Here is an 18,895-nt window from a genome sequence, read left to right as displayed (position 1 = left end):
ATTTTGTGATTAATCAAAGCTTTTTATTTTTGATTATTTTGTATTAGATTGACGGCACTGATTTTTGTTTATCCACTGCTCCAAAAAAGACAAACAATAATAATAACATGTTCATTGTTCACCAAATCTGAGTGATTGTGACAGAAAAATAGCATGTGACTGTATGTTTTTCTGCGTTTAAAAACCACGCATTTACTCACTTTATTTTATTCATTTATTTATTTATTCATTAAAGGGACAGTGCACATTAATGAACATTTCTGTAAATGTGCCTTAAAACAAAACACCTTTATAGATATCAAACACTCCTTCATAACGTCTGTGGATCAGAAGTGTCTTTCTCTTCCTTCTCAGCAACACACACACACACACACACACACACACACACACACACACACACACACACACACACACACACACACACACACACACACACACACACACACACACACACACACACACACACACACACACACACACACACACACACACACACACACACACACACACACACACAGCCTGCAACATGTAAGCTGGAATTAGTGTTAACAAGCAGATGAATTACGTGTGTGTGTGTGTGTGTGTGTGTGTGTGTGTGTGTGTGTGTGTGTGTGTGTGTGTGTGTGTGTGTGTGTGTGTGTGTGTGTGTGTGTGTGTGTGTGTGTGTGTGTGTGTGTGTGTGTGTGTGTGTGTGTGTGTGTGTGTGTGTGTGTGTGTGTGTGTGTGTGTGTGTGTGTGTGTGTGTGTGTGTGTGTGTGTGTGTGTACATGTGTGTGTGTGTGTACACGTGTGTGTGTGTGTGTGTGTTTGTGTGTGTGCTGGTATGGAGTAATTACTCCTTGTAATGATATTGGACTAATGATGATACGTCTTGGTGTATGCATGCGTGCATCATTGTGTGTGTGTGTGTGATACCATGTGTGCTAGCTGTCATAAAAAAGGAACAATGTGAGCTAAGTTTTTTTAGCATAATGCTGGTTGGATAGAGGAGAGAGAGGCAGGCCGGGAAAAGCAGAGGGAAAGGGAGAGAGAGAGAGAGAGAGAGAGAAAGGGAGGAGGGGGTTTATGTGTATGTATTTCCTCTGGAGGGGAAGGAGGAGGAAAGGCGAGGAAAGGGAGTGAGGAGGCGGTAAGAGGAGAAGTAGAGATGGCAGCTGGCTCTCAGGCTTCTAAAAACAAACTGAATAGTGCTCGTTTGGAGGGGGACGCATTCTTCTAATATCAGGAGGAGAGGAAAGCCCCCCGGAGAAAATCACTGGAGAGCAGCAGCAGCAGACATGAAGTACAGACCGCTGGTGAGATGCTCTCTGGGTTGCAGTGGAATACGAGCGGAGATCTGGGGTTTTCTGCAGGAGAAGGGTCCCTGAAGGGTCACTGAAGGGTCACTGAAGGGTCACTGAAGGGTCACTGAAGACACGATGGAGTTCAGAGAAGGAAGTTTAGAGGAGAGGGATTTTGTGTCACGATGTTGAGTTGTTGTTGAACTTGAAGGACTCAGGTGAGAGGTGTGGCAGGTTCTATTTGTATACGTGACGGCATCAATGGTTGCTTACCGAGTTGATACTGTTTATTGTACCTGTAGCATTCCTTACATTCCTGTATTTAAATATGGGAATATGCTTGTTTTTTTAAATAGAAACACATTTATAAAGAAATATAAAAAAATGCAGAAAATGTTTAAGAATATATTAACAAGTAAAACATCCAAAAAGTTTTTCTAAAAGAATAATACAATTCAAATAATATGAAATATATATATATTAAGAATAAAAAAGTGGGTGCAGGGCGAGGCCGTCACATGTTGGTGTCGTGTGGCTGGGCGGCATTCTTTGGCAGCGAGTAACAGAGAGCGTGTTAATGAGGTGTGTGTGTGTGTGTGTGTGTGTGTGTGTGTGTGTGTGTGTGTGTGTGTGTGTGTGTGTGTGTGTGTGTGTGTGTGTGTGTGTGTGTGTGTGTGTGTGTGTGTGTGTGTGTGTGTGTGTGTGTGTGTGTGTGTGTGTGTGTGTGTGTGTGTGTGTGTGTGTGTGTGTGTGTGTGTGTGTGTGTGTGTGTGTGTGTCTCAAGGTGAGATTTGAGTTTCCATAACACGTCTTCTTTCACACGTGTGGAAAGAAAACATAAAAAAACCACATTTTGTTTTCAATCGGAATAACTGTTTCTATAGTGTCTGAGGATTTCTCCTAAATTCACCAAAAGTGAGCCCAACATAATTTCCCATTTGAACATTCAATGTCAGAAAACTGTCATGAATGAATTGGGGAAGTTTCGTGGTGATATCTTTTAGTTCAGTGTTTCACTTTATAAACCTGTAGTGTGAAGCAAACGTAAGAATTGAACAATACACATCTTTAAATGCAGTTTGTTTGTCCTCCTCTCTCGGCTGAAGTGTCCTCTTCAGCAGCACTTTCACACATCAAGCTCTCCAGTTTCCTTCCCATCGATACTCTGAGGCTTTCTACAGAGGGTGTCGTTCACACACCACTCACAGCTGAACACCCTTTTACTCGTGACACACACATGCAGAGAATTTACTTTTTTTAACTGGTTTCATCCAATGTCAACATTTCTGTTATGGAGAAGTATGATCACATATTTAAAGGGACCTATTAATATGCTCATGTGCCTCTACTGACTGTTCCGCCTACTCAAACAGTTGAGCAATTCACATTTGACAAATAAAAAGATAAAACATGTTAAAAATAACATTAAAAGTGTGTTAAAACAATGAAAGGGTTAAAACAAAAAAGACATTTAGAGTTGAGTTTCATTTTCTTCAAGCTCCCTGACCCTCTGCTGTTGTGTCCCACAGGCTGTCAGTAACTCTGAATAATCTAGAGCAGGGGTCGGCAACCCCTGGCACCGTAACCAGTGGCACACTAGGGATAAGTGTGCAAAATATTTAAATTGTATTTTCGGATCCTGAACGAGCCAGAGCGCGTCTGCCCGTGCTGCTGCTTTCCTCCGTGGTGAAACGATCAGGGGTGAAGTGCTGCCGGAGCGCGCCCACACTTCACATTGCAGTACCCATAAGGAGCCGTACACATGCCGTAGTTTTTGTGTGGCTGTGGCTTTAGTTGAAAGCCCAGTGACGATCTCTCATCGAAAATAATATGCTACACAGGGGACTGGCCATCTGTGTGTTCTGGAGAATCACAGAACGGACGGTCGTCATTATTATTATGCCGTTCAAACCAATTATTCAAATGAGTTTAAACCGCATCATGTAAGCGACAACTGGCTGTTTAATTGTGCCGCCATTACGAATGCAGCCGATAAGACAGTGGTCACTGAGATCGCTACAGAAGACGCCAGTTTTGTACTAGGGCTGCATGATTTTGGGAAAAATCTAATTGCGATTTTTCTGACAGATATTGCGATTCGATTGCGATATTTGTTTTTAAGCAACCCAACGGAAGTTTATTGTAAAATGCGGCAATAACTCCGGCTAGGAAGGTCGTATCAACGTGCTCCCGTCTCTAGCACCCCCGCAGCCCGAGCTACGAGTGAAAGAACTAAACTTACATGAAACTTCCGTTGGGATGCTTTAAAGTCAAGCTTCAGTTTCAGATTCACCCTGTAATAGAAACATGTGATGGAGCATTACTAACCTGACTCAGATGGTTCACCAAACCATCTAGGAGAGCTCCATTGGAAGCCATTTGGAAAGGGCAGGCACTTTCAAAAATACTTGGAGGTGATTGGATCAATCTGTCTATCACCTGCTATCATGGGCCACTTCTGATTGTTTAACAATGGCTGGTACATGTGGAGCACAGCACTTCTGATTGGTGTGGATGACTGACACACAAGAATAAAAAAAAAAAAAAAAAAAATGTTAAAAGAAATCGCAGGCTTTGCGATTTGATAATCGCATCATTTCAAATCGCGATTTCGATTTAAAATCGATTAATCGTTCAGCCCTATTTTGTACCTGTCAGGGTTATTTGTGAGGATGACATCAAGGAGGGTTTTTCTGGATTTTTGGTGTCATACCAGTAAGGATAATCTGCGAGAGATTAAGAGAGTCCCATTGTTTTTGGACCTGCGCAGGAGGGTGGAGCATGTCTCGGTTTAGATCCCCCAGTAGCACAAACTCAGTCAGTGTGGGGTGCCAGGTGGGTGCTGAGAGCAGGTAGGGTGCAGGCTGGGGCAGAGGGTGGGCGATAGCAGCCAGCGACTGTCAGTCTAGAGCTATTTGCCAGTTTAATATTTACGATAAGTAGGTCAAATTGTTTGGGGGCAGATTTACTAGTGGCGATAGAACACTGGAGGTGTTGCTTTGTGGACATATACAATATATCAGTCTGCTCTGATTGGTTAGCTGGCCGGCTCTGTTGTGATTGGTCAACCCGCTTAACCTGTTGAGCCCGGAGCCTGTTTTTCAGGTCTCAGGCTCGAAAATGACATTCCCAGAACAAATGACCATATCTTCCCTTTTAAATAATCTTTTTTCTCAAAGCAATGATACGCCTGTGAGTCAGAATCAATATAGATGTTTTTATTTTAAAGTAAATTCAGATTGAACATAGTAAAAAAATGTAAATTATAGTGTCCGTCCAAAAACAAAACATTACTTATTGTGAAAACCACCCTTGAATGATGGGTTGGCAGACAAACATCTTTAGGAATCCAAACTATAACATATAATAGGTACCCTGTATCAAGATTGATGCAAAACAAGTGATGTAGAAAAAAGAAACACTTCTGGGGTCATTTGGGTGGATTTGCCGTTTCTGTGGAACCCATTGGTCGATTTGGATGATTGACACCTCTTTTGAACCGTTAGAGCCAATAGAATCGAAGGGGAAGTTCCTAAATCCACACCATCTACACGTTCCATTGAGAAGTCAGAGCTATGCGCACGCAGCTTGCTCAAAGCAAAACCAACAGTATATGTTAAGCTCTGAAAACTGAAAACTAGCTTATTGCTGATGGATTATCAGAAATCATTTCAAAGGGACACAGACACATTGGATTAACCTATGGATTAACTTCAGCAGCGTTTTTATCGTTCTAATGCCTTGGAACATGACTTTTGATCAGAAACAGCAAAAGGTAAGACTATTTGCTGCTTTGGCTCAGTAAAGCTAGGTTGTGTTTGCTTCCCCTGCCTCGAGTTTTGGTCGCACAGTAATGATACTGTAATGATACTGATGTTTCTAGAATCTGTGGAATCTGATTCCATTGGCATTTTTTTGCTCAGGGCTCATTTAGAGGCTTCTTGTGAGACTTGTGTTTTGTTTGGGTAAAAATGGTTCGTATCGTCAGTTAGCTGAGTTTCTTCCCGTTAAGTGGGTATGACACATTCTTAGGTTGTTAAATGTTAAGAAGCCCTGAGACTCAGTTTCGGCGGGGGCTGCCGGGCTTAACCGCTTAGAGATGTCCCGCCCCTTAGCCTATCACGTACAATGTGTTGAAGCGCTAGCCAGTAGGAGGGCTAGTGTTTAATAGTGATGTCACTATGTTCTGGAAGTAAACAAAGGAACTTTTTATGACCATTTACAAACCTATAGTTCAGGAAAAGTAAAACTCCAATAAGCATAAAAAGTCCTCTTTAATACAAAAAAAAAATCACCTTTTATTTTCAAACAGAAGTATTTAACCTCACGTGTGTGTGTGTGTGTGTGTGTGTGTGTGTGTGTGTGTGTGTGTGTGTGTGTGTGTGTGTGTGTGTGTGTGTGTGTGTGTGTGTGTGTGTGTGTGTGTGTGTGTGTGTGTGTGTGTGTGTGTGTGTGTGTGTGTGTGTGTGTGTGTGTGTGTGTGTGTGTGTGTGTGTGTGTGTGTGTGTGTGTGTGTGTGTGTGTGTGTGTGTGTGTGTGTGTGTGTGTGTGTGTGTGTGTGTGTGTGTGTGTGTGTGTGTGTGTGTGTGTGTGTGTGTGTGTGTGTGTGTGTGTGGAGAGAGATTCCTGGTTGTCATTTCTGCCTGCAGGGCGTCTGGTAGTTTACGTTGGGCTCGCCTCTCTCTCTCTCTCCTCAGGCTAATGCAACACTTTCTCTCTTCTCTCCGTCATGTCTGCGCTGTGAGGAGTTTTCTGAATGAGCCACTAAACTTTTTCTCGTTACTCCTGGATTTTTTTTTATGACTTGAACAATTATGGACGTCCGTTGGGGTCGGGTGAGTCTTGAAAGCGTGATTTTGCAGAATGAAAGTTAAGGATTCTTGTCAGTTTCAGTGTAAATACTTGTTGAAGTGAAACTGCACTTCCTGTCCACTGTAGATGAATATACTCTCTCTGCATACCTGTCGTTGTTTAAGGTGTTTCTTATTAGTACTTTTAGACGTGTAAATGTTGTATTTTTGCAGGAATTTGTGCTTTAAAATCAGCTTTTGTTGCTAAGGTTGATCATATGGCAGCACACACTTCTCCACAATGTGTCACTTGAATGGTATCAGAGGTGTGATTGTTGTGTTTAACGTGGCGTTGTTTGAAGTACTTAACATGTTCCCTCCAGGAAATGACGTTTCTTGGTGGTTGTTTGCTGAGTATACCAATACCTTTGGGAATTGAAGTTGTCTGTTGACTCCTGTGACAGACACAGGACTTTATCTTGCAGAACTTGCTGCTGGTTATTTGTTTGTGTAATTCCTTGTTTGCATTGTTAAAGCAGTAAACAAATAAGGACAATATAACAACACTAGTGTTTAATACAGGATTGGTCGGTCGCCATAATGGTTGAACTTTCCACTATATCCACTCTCTGTTTCTCAATCATTGCATTGCATTGTTGTCGCTCATCACATTGTAAAGTGTTAGCATGCTAGCATAGATCTGAAGCTAGATGTTGGCAGGAAAGATGTGTGCTAACGTTAGCATTTCAATTCAATTCAAGGCCTTACTGTCGTTTGTACATTAGCTAAAATCTGAAGTCACAGCAAAACTAATTCATGGCTTTCCGGAGAGGCATCACATGTGAATGAAGTGATCTGTGAGTAACTAGTCGAGAGCAAAGACAGAAACGGCTCACATTTCAGTGGTGATCTGAAACAAAGCCCTAAATTCAGGGTTTCGTATCCAAGTGAACAACAAATATTAAAAGTTTGATTTGTATATCTACCTCTAAATCCCTTCTTTTAACTTTTTTTGTTGTTCCGTCGTTGTGTTATTATTAAAGCAATATCATCTGGAGAGATTCTTGATTACTTTTCTACCTATATTTCATTTAGCTTTAGCAACTTACAATAATGTGCAATCAACCATGAAGATACAAACTCATAACAGCAAAAAAACTGTAGGTACGTTAGCTTCAAATACTGTGAGTCAAAGCATTTTAAGTGATGGTGCATTAGCCTCGACTACAGACACTGAAAATCTCCTAAACTGAGGCGAGGATTAACGCTCCTACTTCTAAGATAAGATAGGAAGGACTTCATTCATCCTAATTTGGCAATGTTTTGGTTTCCGCAGCATAAAAAGACAAGGCATTGCACTTTAAAGAAATGAAAAGACTAGAAATAAACAATCCAAAATGTAAACGTCTCAAATAGAAATAAAAATATCGAAAAGCAAAAAAATATTCAAAAAAAAAAAAAAATTCCAGCTTTTTTTTGCTCGATAATTCCATATATTTATAAATAAATCCCGTCAGTAGAGGGTTTTCAGTACGGCCGGCGCTCACAGAGTCCTCCCTGCTGCAGGCGGTGTTGTTTCGGCCCTCGCGGCCCCTGGTACAGTTTGTTTCTCGCACCTGGTCGCTCCTGTCTGACGGCTCTGAACAGAAAGAGTCTCTCGGGATGGAAATGAGCGTTTTCACGGCTCAGCCTGAAGGGGCGTTTCCACAGCAATCAAACAAACATGGGTCCTCCTGTGCAACGCTGTTCTTCAAATCCACCTGAGAACACACCTGGTGTTCAGAGGGGAAGCTCACCTCTGTTAATACAGACAGAGAATAGGGTCCACTCCCAAGCACACAGAACCTGCCAGAGGCTAACTCATGCTGCACATGTAGACACTAGTTTAACAATGGCTTGGCCGATTTGGACTGTTTTGGAGATTATTGAGCATACTGAATCCATTTCTGACATTTTCAGGATCAAAATTGTCACTTTTAACCAGAAAGTGGTTGTTTTTTACCCCCAGCGGGCTGATTTTTATACATTTTAGGTCGATTTGAAAGTTTAAGGGGACTAAAAATGTCAGAATTTCCTCAAAAACCACCGCAAATGTGTCTAAATCGGCCAAGCTATTTGTTAACTATCGTCTCCATGTAGAGGGTTAAAGATTAAGTAAACAGAATTAGTTATCGGCATTTTGTTTTATTACATAATTCATACTGTAGCTCAACATTTCCCCCAAAAATGATTCATGTTTTGTAGAAAAACATTGTTATATTCCTCAAAGTAAGGTGCTGCATGATCAGTTGTTGTGGGTTAGCAATATCTCCTTTCCTTTGGTAAAGGATGGTCCTGTGTATCCTTAAGGAGACGATAAAGGAAGCATTGAAGCTCCTTTCCTTATCATCTACAGATTTGAACTCGTTTCATGACACTCCGGTACTTCCGGCTCATTTCACTCAGTTATCAAACTTGTTTTGATGTAACAATATATATTCATTGCTAAGAATACACAGATGAATGTAATGATGTTTGGAGAGCGTAGTAAGATTGAAATGTGTGACTGACAGATAGAAAGACGGTTGAACGTGCGCTGAGCTTCATTATTATGACTTTTCAGACATGGAGGACATTCAGAGAAAATGAATCTCAGACGTTCAGTTCCTTTCCACATCATGGCTCTTCTCTTCCACCGGGCAGAACCGATGAGAATCAGTGCCAGCAGGCGACGGGTTCACGGTGGAAACATGCAGAAAAATGGGCAAAACTTTCTCTGCATTTCTTCACGAGAACCAGCCTCACTAATTCTAGAAGCTTCACAAATCAGGCTGGACTTTATTTCCTCCAAGACACACTGGAGCGTTTCAATGTGCACATTCAACTCCAGTCGGTTCACACGCTGTGGGAACGAGGTGTTTCTTTACTCTGTTCAGTGTGAGGTAGACCAACAGGATGAAAGTCATATAAAGCGGAAATCATTCTCATTTAAAGCCTTGTTTACACACTGATATCTGTATGAGCTCAGAAATGAGTATGTCATGTGACACGATATGTTTTCAAATCAAAGAAATTGGTAGAACAAATCTCCCAGTATCTATTCTCTCACTTGGGATATCCTGCATTTCCTCCTTTTCCATTCATTTCTTAAAAAACATCACCTTGTCTTTGACACGAATGTTAGTTTTTAGGATGCAGAAGATAAAGAAAACCTATAGGTGCTGTCGTGGTGCGTTCAGGGACAACATTGTAGTGTTGTAAAATATCCTTCTTCTATTGATCAGCTCATTTTAATATCCCCATCCCCAAATGAAGTCCTTGTCCTCATGTCTGTGAAGCTGTAAAACTTTGCCTGAAAATGGCTTAAAATAGGATTATACAGTTAATTTGCTACAGATGTACTAATCAATTACTCCTCTGACCATCTTGAACCAATAGAGACGGTACATCTGCTTTATGTATACACCCCTCGCTCCACAGATAAGTGGAGAGTGTCTAATTCCATGCTTATGTAAGGTTAGATGTCGTTTCCATCTCATAATGACCCATCATGAGGTTGGTATGGCGCAGGGAAAGCAGCGGAGGAGGTTTACAGAAACAGTGGGACATCTGAGAGCGATGCAAAGGTCAAACTGCTTTTGTTTCTGCCTTTCTCAGCTTCTCATGCATCACTCCTGAAATATGTGCTGCGTTAGGAGGAGAGACAGGGGGATGGGACACTGGAAAGAGGAACAAATGGTGAAAAAATAAAGTGGGATTGATTGACTACAGCCTTTTAGTGCAGGAATGAGTCCTTTAGCACTTCCTGTTCCCCTTGTCTGGAGGTCAATGGATTTCTCAATTTTGTTTTGTTGTGTCTAAATGAGACGACTAAATGTCATCGCGCCCAACATTAGCCACCTTTAGCTTAGCGGTGGTGACGTGGAGTCATGTGACCGTGCTGCAGTTCCTTTATAGCCCAACATTAGCCTCCTTTAGCTTAGCGGTGGTGACGTGAAGTCATGTGACCGTGCTGTAGTTCCTTTATAGCCCAACATTAGCCTCCTTTAGCTTAGCTGTGGTGACGTGAAGTCATGTGACCGTGCTGTAGTGACTTTATAGCCCAACATTAGCCACCTTTAGCTTAGCGGTGGTGACGTGAAGTCATGTGACCGTGCTGTAGTTCCTTTATAGCCCAACATTAGCCTCCTTTAGCTTAGCGGTGGTGACGTGAAGTCATGTGACCGTGCTGTAGTTCCTTTATAGCCCAACATTAGCCTCCTTTAGCTTAGCGGTGGTGACGTGAAGTCATGTGACCGTGCTGTAGTTCATTTATAGCCCAACATTAGCCTCCTTTAACTTAGCTGTGGTGACGTGAAGTCATGTGACCGTGCTGTAGTTCCTTTATAGCCCAACATTAGCCACCTTTAGCTTAGCGGTGGTGACGTGAAGTCATGTGACCGTGCTGTAGTTCCTTTATAGCCCAACATTAGCCACCTTTAGCTTAGCGGTGGTGACGTGAAGTCATGTGACCGTGCTGTAGTTCCTTTATAGCCCAACATTAGCCACCTTTAGCTTAGCGGTGGTGACGTGAAGTCATGTGACCGTGCTGTAGTTCCTTTATAGCCCAACATTAGCCACCTTTAGCTTAGCGGTGGTGACGTGAAGTCATGTGACCGTGCTGTAGTTCCTTTATAGCCCAACATTAGCCACCTTTAGCTTAGCGGTGGTGACGTGAAGTCATGTGACCGTGCTGTAGTGACTTTATAGCCCAACATTAGCCACCTTTAGCTTAGCGGTGGTGACGTGAAGTCATGTGACCGTGCTGTAGTTCCTTTATAGCCCAACATTAGCCACCTTTAGCTTAGCGGTGGTGACGTGAAGTCATGTGACCGTGCTGTAGTTCCTTTATAGCCCAACATTAGCCACCTTTAGCTTAGCGGTGGTGACGTGAAGTCATGTGACCGTGCTGTAGTTCCTTTATAGCCCAACATTATCCTCCTTTAGCTTAGCGCTGGTGACGTGAAGTCATGTGACCGTGCTGTAGTTCCTTTATAGCCTAACATTTGCCTCCTTTAGCTTAGCGGTGGTGACGTGAAGTCATGTGACCGTGCTGTAGTTCCTTTATAGCCCAACATTATCCTCCTTTAGCTTAGCGGTGGTGACGTGAAGTCATGTGACCGTGCTGTAGTTCCTTTATAGCCTAACATTTGCCTCCTTTAGCTTAGCGGTGGTGACGTGAAGTCATGTGACCGTGCTGTAGTTCCTTTATAGCCCAACATTAGCCGCCTTTAGCTTAGCGGTGGTCATGCTTTTGGTCGAAGACACCCTTACGATGCTTATTTCAAGGTTAGCCGACAAAAACATAACATCTCTTTGGTGCTGCAGTTTGTTTTTGTTCACATATCTGTACCTACCCTTTAAAAGCTCTTATCCGTCAGAGACTAGCAGAGCGCTGTGCCACCTCAGGTCTCCTCCTGATAATCTGGCCTTGTTTGCTGCTCAGGATTTGGAAAACATGACGACGTGTGCTTTAGGAACCGGGGCGGGGGTCCAGTAGGTAGACGGAGGAAAGCCAAACAGAGAGAGTGGCATTACGAAACAATGAAGTAATGCAGAGAGAAGGGGAGAGGCTGGAACAAGTGCATGAGAGAGGGAAAGTGTAGGAAGAGGAGGGGAAGTTAGGCTCTGGTTTCTTTCCTCCCTGGCGCCACAACATTCGGAGGGTTTTGTAATGAACCCTGACGTCTTGATGCAAATGAGTGCGACCACTAAAACTGATTTAACCTTTATGTTGGGTCTAAACATCAGAATCAGAATCAGGAACCGGTTTGGTAGGTTGACACGTACGAGGAATTTGACTTGATGTCATGGTGCATACATAAAAGTAAAACAACAATTAAAAAGCACAGATAGAGAACTAGAAAAATATAAAAAATAATATAAAATATAGTAAAATATCACAGTGTTTCCACAGAAATTGAATAAAATATGGAATAACAATCCGAAAACAGATATTGTTGTACAATGTGTGCATTAATGTAAGGCATTATGCCACGCTCTTGTAATTCTTTCCTAGAAAATGTCCTCTGCTACACAGGAAGTCATATTTTTCCAGCTGTGTCAACAAAAGTGTGTGTTGAAATAGAAGAAAAAATATTTAAAATAGTTGAAATATGTAAGAATCTACCAAAGTAGAGAGGTCAAACGGCCATTATACTGTTTGATTGACAGGTGAGAAGTGTAGCGACTGTTAACAAGGAATGTTAGACACACACACACACACACACACACACACACACACACACACACACACACACACACACACACACACACACACACACACACACACACACACACACACACACACACACACACACACACACACAGCTGCAGTTTCTTTGCTTTCTGTAGAAACGTAGGAAACAAAAGGTCACAGAGCTCATGGCGTCCAGCGGTGAGAGAAACGAGGACATATTGGATTCGGGACATTTGAGCTCACAGACTTGTAATAATACTTTAAACAATACATTAATACTCGGGTTAATAAAACACTCATTTAATACATTCATAGGCTGCCAGACCCTATTCAACCTCCCTTACAAGTCTACATACTGATATACACCTGAACATCAGCAGGAGAGGACTCTTTAAAGTAGAGACACTACATACTGATATACACCTGAACATCAGCAGGAGAGGACTTTTTAAAGTAGAGACACTACATACTGATATACACCTGAACATCAGCAGGAGAGGACTTTTTAAAGTAGAGACACTACATACTGATATACACCTGAACATCAGCAGGAGAGGACTTTTTAAAGTAGAGACACTACATACTGATATACACCTGAACATCAGCAGGAGAGGACTCTTTAAAGTAGAGACACTACATACCGATATACACCTGAACATCAGCAGGAGAGGACTCTTTAAAGTAGAGACACTACATACTGATATACACCTGAACATCAGCAGGAGAGGACTTTTTAAAGTAGAGACACTACATACTGATATACACCTGAACATCAGCAGGAGAGGACTCTTTAAAGTAGAGACACTACATACTAATATACACCTGAACATCAGCAGGAGAGGACTTTTTAAAGTAGAGACACTACATACTGATATACACCTGAACATCAGCAGGAGAGGACTCTTTAAAGTAGAGACACTACATACCGATATACACCTGAACATCAGCAGGAGAGGACTTTTTAAAGTAGAGACACTACATACTGATATACACCTGAACATCAGCAGGAGAGGACTCTTTAAAGTAGAGACACTACATACTGATATACACCTGAACATCAGCAGGAGAGGACTCTTTAAAGTAGAGACACTACATACTGATATACACCTGAACATCAGCAGGAGAGGACTCTTTAAAGTAGAGACACTACATACTGATATACACCTGAACATCAGCAGGAGAGGACTCTTTAAAGTAGAGACACTACATACTGATATACACCTGAACATCAGCAGGAGAGGACTCTTTAAAGTAGAGACACTACATACTGATATACACCTGAACATCAGCAGGAGAGGACTCTTTAAAGTAGAGACACTACATACTGATATACACCAGAACATCAGCAGGAGAGGACTCTTTAAAGTAGAGACACTACATACTGATATACACCTGAACATCAGCAGGAGAGGACTCTTTAAAGTAGAGACACTACATACTGATATACACCTGAACATCAGCAGGAGAGGACTCTTTAAAGTAGAGACACTACATACTGATATACACCTGAACATCAGCAGGAGAGGACTCTTTAAAGTAGAGATACTACATACTGATATACACCTGAACATCAGCAGGAGAGGACTCTTTAAAGTAGAGACACTACACACTGATATACACCTGAACATCAGCAGGAGAGGACTCTTTAAAGTAGAGACACTAGTTTTTGTGTTGTTTGGATCATATCTCCCTCACTTTATTTTTCCCTCAGTGCTAATTAATAAGTCCTCTCGTCCCTCAAGCGTTCCCTTTTTAATTCTGCGTCTCTCGTCCGCTCTGTCCTGAGGGATGGAGAGTACAGTACTGCTCAGCACAACAACAACAACACCACCAGCTGTACACTGACTCTCACTCTCCACCTGCAGCACAGAGCAGTTCTCTATTGATCCCAAGTTGTGACACTTTGAACATGGACGTGGCTGATATCCGTAACCTCATGCGTAAAACTCAAGCCTCTATTCTACAAAACGGCTTTCTGGGAAAACGTGCTGATGACCTCGGAAATGTGAGTTTTGCGGATTGACTGTTATTTCAATCTGTTGTCGGGTCGTTTTTTGGGGACGTTGGTAGAAAAGTGGAAGTTTTTTACTCCTATGTCGAAGTGTTCCTCCTTTTTGATTTTCTACTTGTAGTTAGATCACTAAGAGGCTGTTTTAATGAGCATTTTCGATAATACACACATAAAATCTACTGTGTTTGAATACATTTGGGGACTGCTTTTAGACGTGACTCTGCTTCTGGAAATGAATATCAGGTGTTTTGTTGTGTTGACTAATCTGTGGGGACTTTCCTGAGTCTAAAGTGTATTTTTTGTTGATATATATTTATATATATATTTTAAATGTTGAATTAAGTAGACACTTCATTTCAGGATTCAACTTATCTGAGATCATGATGCAAATTGAACCCTGCTCATTTTAAAAAGTGTTATATTTAAAGTATTTATTGGGAATGTTGAAAATGAAATCAATAAGTTGAGTATTCTAAATATACATTATCAAGATAACCTTTAATAACCCTTACGAGGTTAATTTATATATAACGCTGTGAAAAATATTTGACAAAATCTCACACTCACAGAATACTTCATTCTAGTTTGAATTGTATTTATTCGGGAAGGTTTTGATTTATGATGATTCAGTATAGGGTGTTCTTGAAAAAGGAAATGCACAGTCAGAAAGAACAGACTCACATAGTTTTGTACTTATTTATCTTTATTTTTTTATTTTTTCGTGGGTTATTTTAATGATTACCTAATTTAAGATTATTTAAAGTGGACCTATCATGCTATATTTGAATAATATAGTGTAGGACCATACCTATATAAGGCATATCTATACTTTTTATTTTTCAAAATACCAAACAGATCATGCGTTTTATCCATTCCTCATTTCGCTCAATTTAACACTGTCTTTGCATCATGGGCTGATTCTGTGAGAACAGCACCATCTACAGGCCTGGCATATGGACTACAGCGTCTCCAGCGCTTTCCAACGGCAATGTCCGTTGCTGTCTCCTCCTGATTGGTGGAGTTGGCCCAATAGTTGAGCGCCACTTCTGTGACGTCATAGAAGTGTTCAAATCTGGATCAGTCTGTATCAGATCCGTTGCAGCCCCTTTTTAAGAGATTTGGGTATGGAGGAAAATAGAGAGGGTTGTGTTTTCTGACACTTGGTGAGTTCCCTGGAACACCGGGGACACATATTCATGTATACAAGACGTACAAAAGTGCATTTTGCATGATAGGTCCCCTTTAAGAGTTTGATCTGGTTGGTTTGTGGTGTCTGTGGCTCAGGGGGTTGATGTCGCCTTCGAATCACAAAGATTGGGTTCCCTCGCAGACAACATGTTGATTTAATCTTTGGCGAGATACTGTGTGTGTGTGTGTGTGTGTGTGTGTGTGTGTGTGTGTGTGTGTGTGTGTGTGTGTGTGTGTGTGTGTGTGTGTGTGTGTGTGTGTGTGTGTGTGTGTGTGTGTGTGTGTGTGTGTGTGTGTGTGTGTGTGTGTGTGTGTGTGTGTGTGTGTGTGTGTGTGTGTGTGTGTGTGTGTGTGTGTGTGTGTGTGTGTGTGTGTGTGTGTGTGTGTGTGTGTGTGTGTGTGACCACTTCAAACGAGTCAGCCTCTTTGCTTTGTTTGTGTTTGATCCGATTGAACTCTTTAAACAAAGGATTATTTTCTCTCTTCTGAAACAACACGCCTCACCTCCTGTGTTTCCTCCTCAGGTGGTGGCCAGTGACGGGGTTCGGGCGATGATGGAGTCCGCCCTGACAGCCAGAGACCGGGTGGGGGTGTCAGACTTTGTTCTCCTGGAGAACTTCACGAGCGAAGCCTCGTTCATCGAGAACCTCCGAAAACGCTTCAAAGAAAACCTCATCTACGTGAGTCAAAGTCAACTTCATTGTCAATCTTTGAGTTTGTGTGTACAGACAGAGAGATCGAAATAACGTTTCCCACAATCCCGAATACAAAATATTTATAAAAATATGTATATCCTATATATACATATACACAATCAATATATACTAAATAACAGTCACTTCAATATCTTTGGGAAATGTACATTAGTGCCCTAGATTCCAGGGCAAAAGTATATATATATATATATATACAATCAACAGACACATTTATACATATGCACACATTAAGACATAAATAAAGCACAACAATCAATATATACTAAATAACAGTCACTTCAATATCTTTGGGAAATGTACATTAGTGCCAGATTCCAGAGAGGGCAAAAGTACACACATCCTTTACTCAAGTAGAAGTACAGATACTGGTGTTTAAAATACTCTGGTGAAAGTAGAAGTGCTGACTAAACTTCTTTACTCAAGTCAAAGTAAAGAGGCTTTGAAATCTACTTCAGTAAAAAGTACCCATAACCAGCAGCTGTTTTAAAGAGTACCTGACCTCCCTTTATATTAATAGAACAATAATGTCATTGTTAGCTAATGAATGTTTCCATGGTGACCAACGGCAACATGACAACGTTTCCATTGGTCCCTCACACAGGTATTTGTGTTCAACATGTAAGAAGTAGAAAGTACAGGTATTTGTGTTCAACATGTGAGAAGTAGAAAGTACAGGTATTTGTGTTCAACATGTAAGAAGTAGAAAGTACAGGTATTTGTGTTCAACATGTAAGAACTAGAAAGTACAGGTATTTGTGTTCAACATGTGAGAAGTAGAAAGTACAGGTATTTGAGTTCAACATGTAGGAAGTAGAAAGTACAGGTATTTGTGTTCAACATGTGAGAAGTAGAAAGTACAGGTATTTGTGTTCAACATGTAAGAAGTAGAAAGTACAGGTATTTGAGTTCAACATGTAAGAAGTAGAAAGTACAGGTATTTGTGTTCAACATGTAAGAAGTAGAAAGTAAAAATTGATCAGAAAAATAAGTAGTGGAGTAAAGTACTGATACCAGAAACATGTAATTAAGTACAGCAACAAAGTATTTGTACTCCACTACTTCCCACCTCTGATTATTTAATTCTAAAATGGAGCAACTGTCACAAAGCCCTATTTTCCCCGTGTGATATATAAAGTATCATGTGATGCATGTTCTCTCTCCTCCAGACGTACATCGGGTCAGTGCTGGTGTCAGTTAATCCTTACAAAGACCTGGAGATCTACACCAAGAACCACATGGAGCGATACCGCGGAGTCAACTTCTACGAGGTGTCTCCACACATGTGAGTACACACCTCTGCACACACACTTTAGAGTAGGGATGACGTATTTCTGGAGTGGACTCTGAAGGCAGCATCTCCCTGGTTCCCTCCATAAAAGAAAAATGGGATTTCTCGATTGGATATAGCACAAAAAAAATCTCTGTGTCAAACAAATGCTTATGATATTTACACGTTTTCTTCAACCACATATTAACCACTTTATGATTTCTAAAGTAAAAAGCTTCCTATAAAGGAACTACAGCACGGTCACATGACTTCACGCCACCACCGCTAAGCTAAAGGCGGCTAATGTTGGGCTATAAAGGAACTACAGCACGGTCACATGACTTCACGTCACCACCGCTAAGCTAAAGGAGGCTAATGTTGGGCTATAAAGGAACTACAGCACGGTCACATGACTTCACGTCACCACCGCTAAGCTAAAGGCGGCTAATGTTGGGCTATAAAGGAACTACAGCACGGTCACATGACTTCACGTCACCACCGCTAAGCTAAAGGGGGCTAATGTTGGGCTATAAAGTCACTACAGCACGGTCACATGACTTCACGTCACCACCGCTAAGCTAAAGGAGGCTGATGTTGGGCTATAAAGGAACTACAGCACGGTCACATGACTTCACGTCACCACCGCTAAGCTAAAGGTGGCTAATGTTGGGCTATAAAGGAACTACAGCACGGTCACATGACTTCACGTCACCACCGCTAAGCTAAAGGAGGCTGATCTTGGGCTTAATGAAGTTTAGTCGTCTCATTGGGACTCTTCATAGTCTCTTTATAAAGTTGATTTTCTCATCAGCCCACCTCTATCCATAGTAAACAGCATGTTGTTTTCACTTCTTGATGCTTTGTGAAGCGTTTTTCCCTTGAGGATGAGGACATGCTGCACCTGCTTCCTGTGTTTACCTGCAGTAATATTTGCTCAGAGTCAACACGCTACGTAACGCTCTCCCTGTCAGTCAGACTGTCTGCAGGACGTCAGGTCACCAATGTTTGTGCGGAACGTTTTCCACAGGAATGATGAGGGAATTCCCTTAAACCCAAAACAATCAGGAGCATTATGTGGACTCAAGAAGTGATGTCCTCCTTTCTCAATAGCTCTTTCTCCCTATGCCAACCATGGGAGTTTTATTTTGTTTTATATTCTGGTCAGGATGCTCTCTCACCTGTAGAAGGCCAGGATGCTCTCTCTCATTCTTGGGCCAGGACTCTCTTGAAAAAGAGATTTTTAATCTCAATGAGACCTATCCTGTTTAAATAAAGGTAAAATAAAAAATAAAACAAAGAAGGTCAGGATGCTCTCTATCACCTGTAGATTTTCAGAGTATCCTGGAGTCCATGTTGAACCTTCGCAGCCCAATATTTTTGAAAACCCAATATTTGATTTGATTTATTTTCGAACATGTAAAACAAT

General features: G+C 41.5%; 1 protein-coding gene across 1 annotated transcript in view; it reads left to right on the top strand.

Annotated features, from left to right (window-relative positions):
- Nucleotides 1-18,895, top strand: part of LOC307034982 (unconventional myosin-Ic-like) — a gene marked incomplete at its 3' end in the record, with an annotated part of 70,438 nt that overhangs the window by 47,200 nt on the left and 4,343 nt on the right. Inside the window, exons 3-4 of the mRNA XM_079673906.1 lie at nt 16,011-16,166; nt 17,369-17,484. Of these exons, the coding sequence (XP_079530032.1) occupies nt 16,011-16,166; nt 17,369-17,484 (272 nt within the window). The remainder of the gene's footprint in view (nt 1-16,010; nt 16,167-17,368; nt 17,485-18,895) is intronic.

The sequence above is a fragment of the Notothenia rossii genome (genome assembly GCF_949606895.1).
Source record: "Notothenia rossii genome assembly, chromosome: 4".
NCBI lineage: Eukaryota > Metazoa > Chordata > Actinopteri > Perciformes > Nototheniidae > Notothenia > Notothenia rossii.
This window is presented reverse-complemented; position numbering and strand designations above follow the sequence as displayed.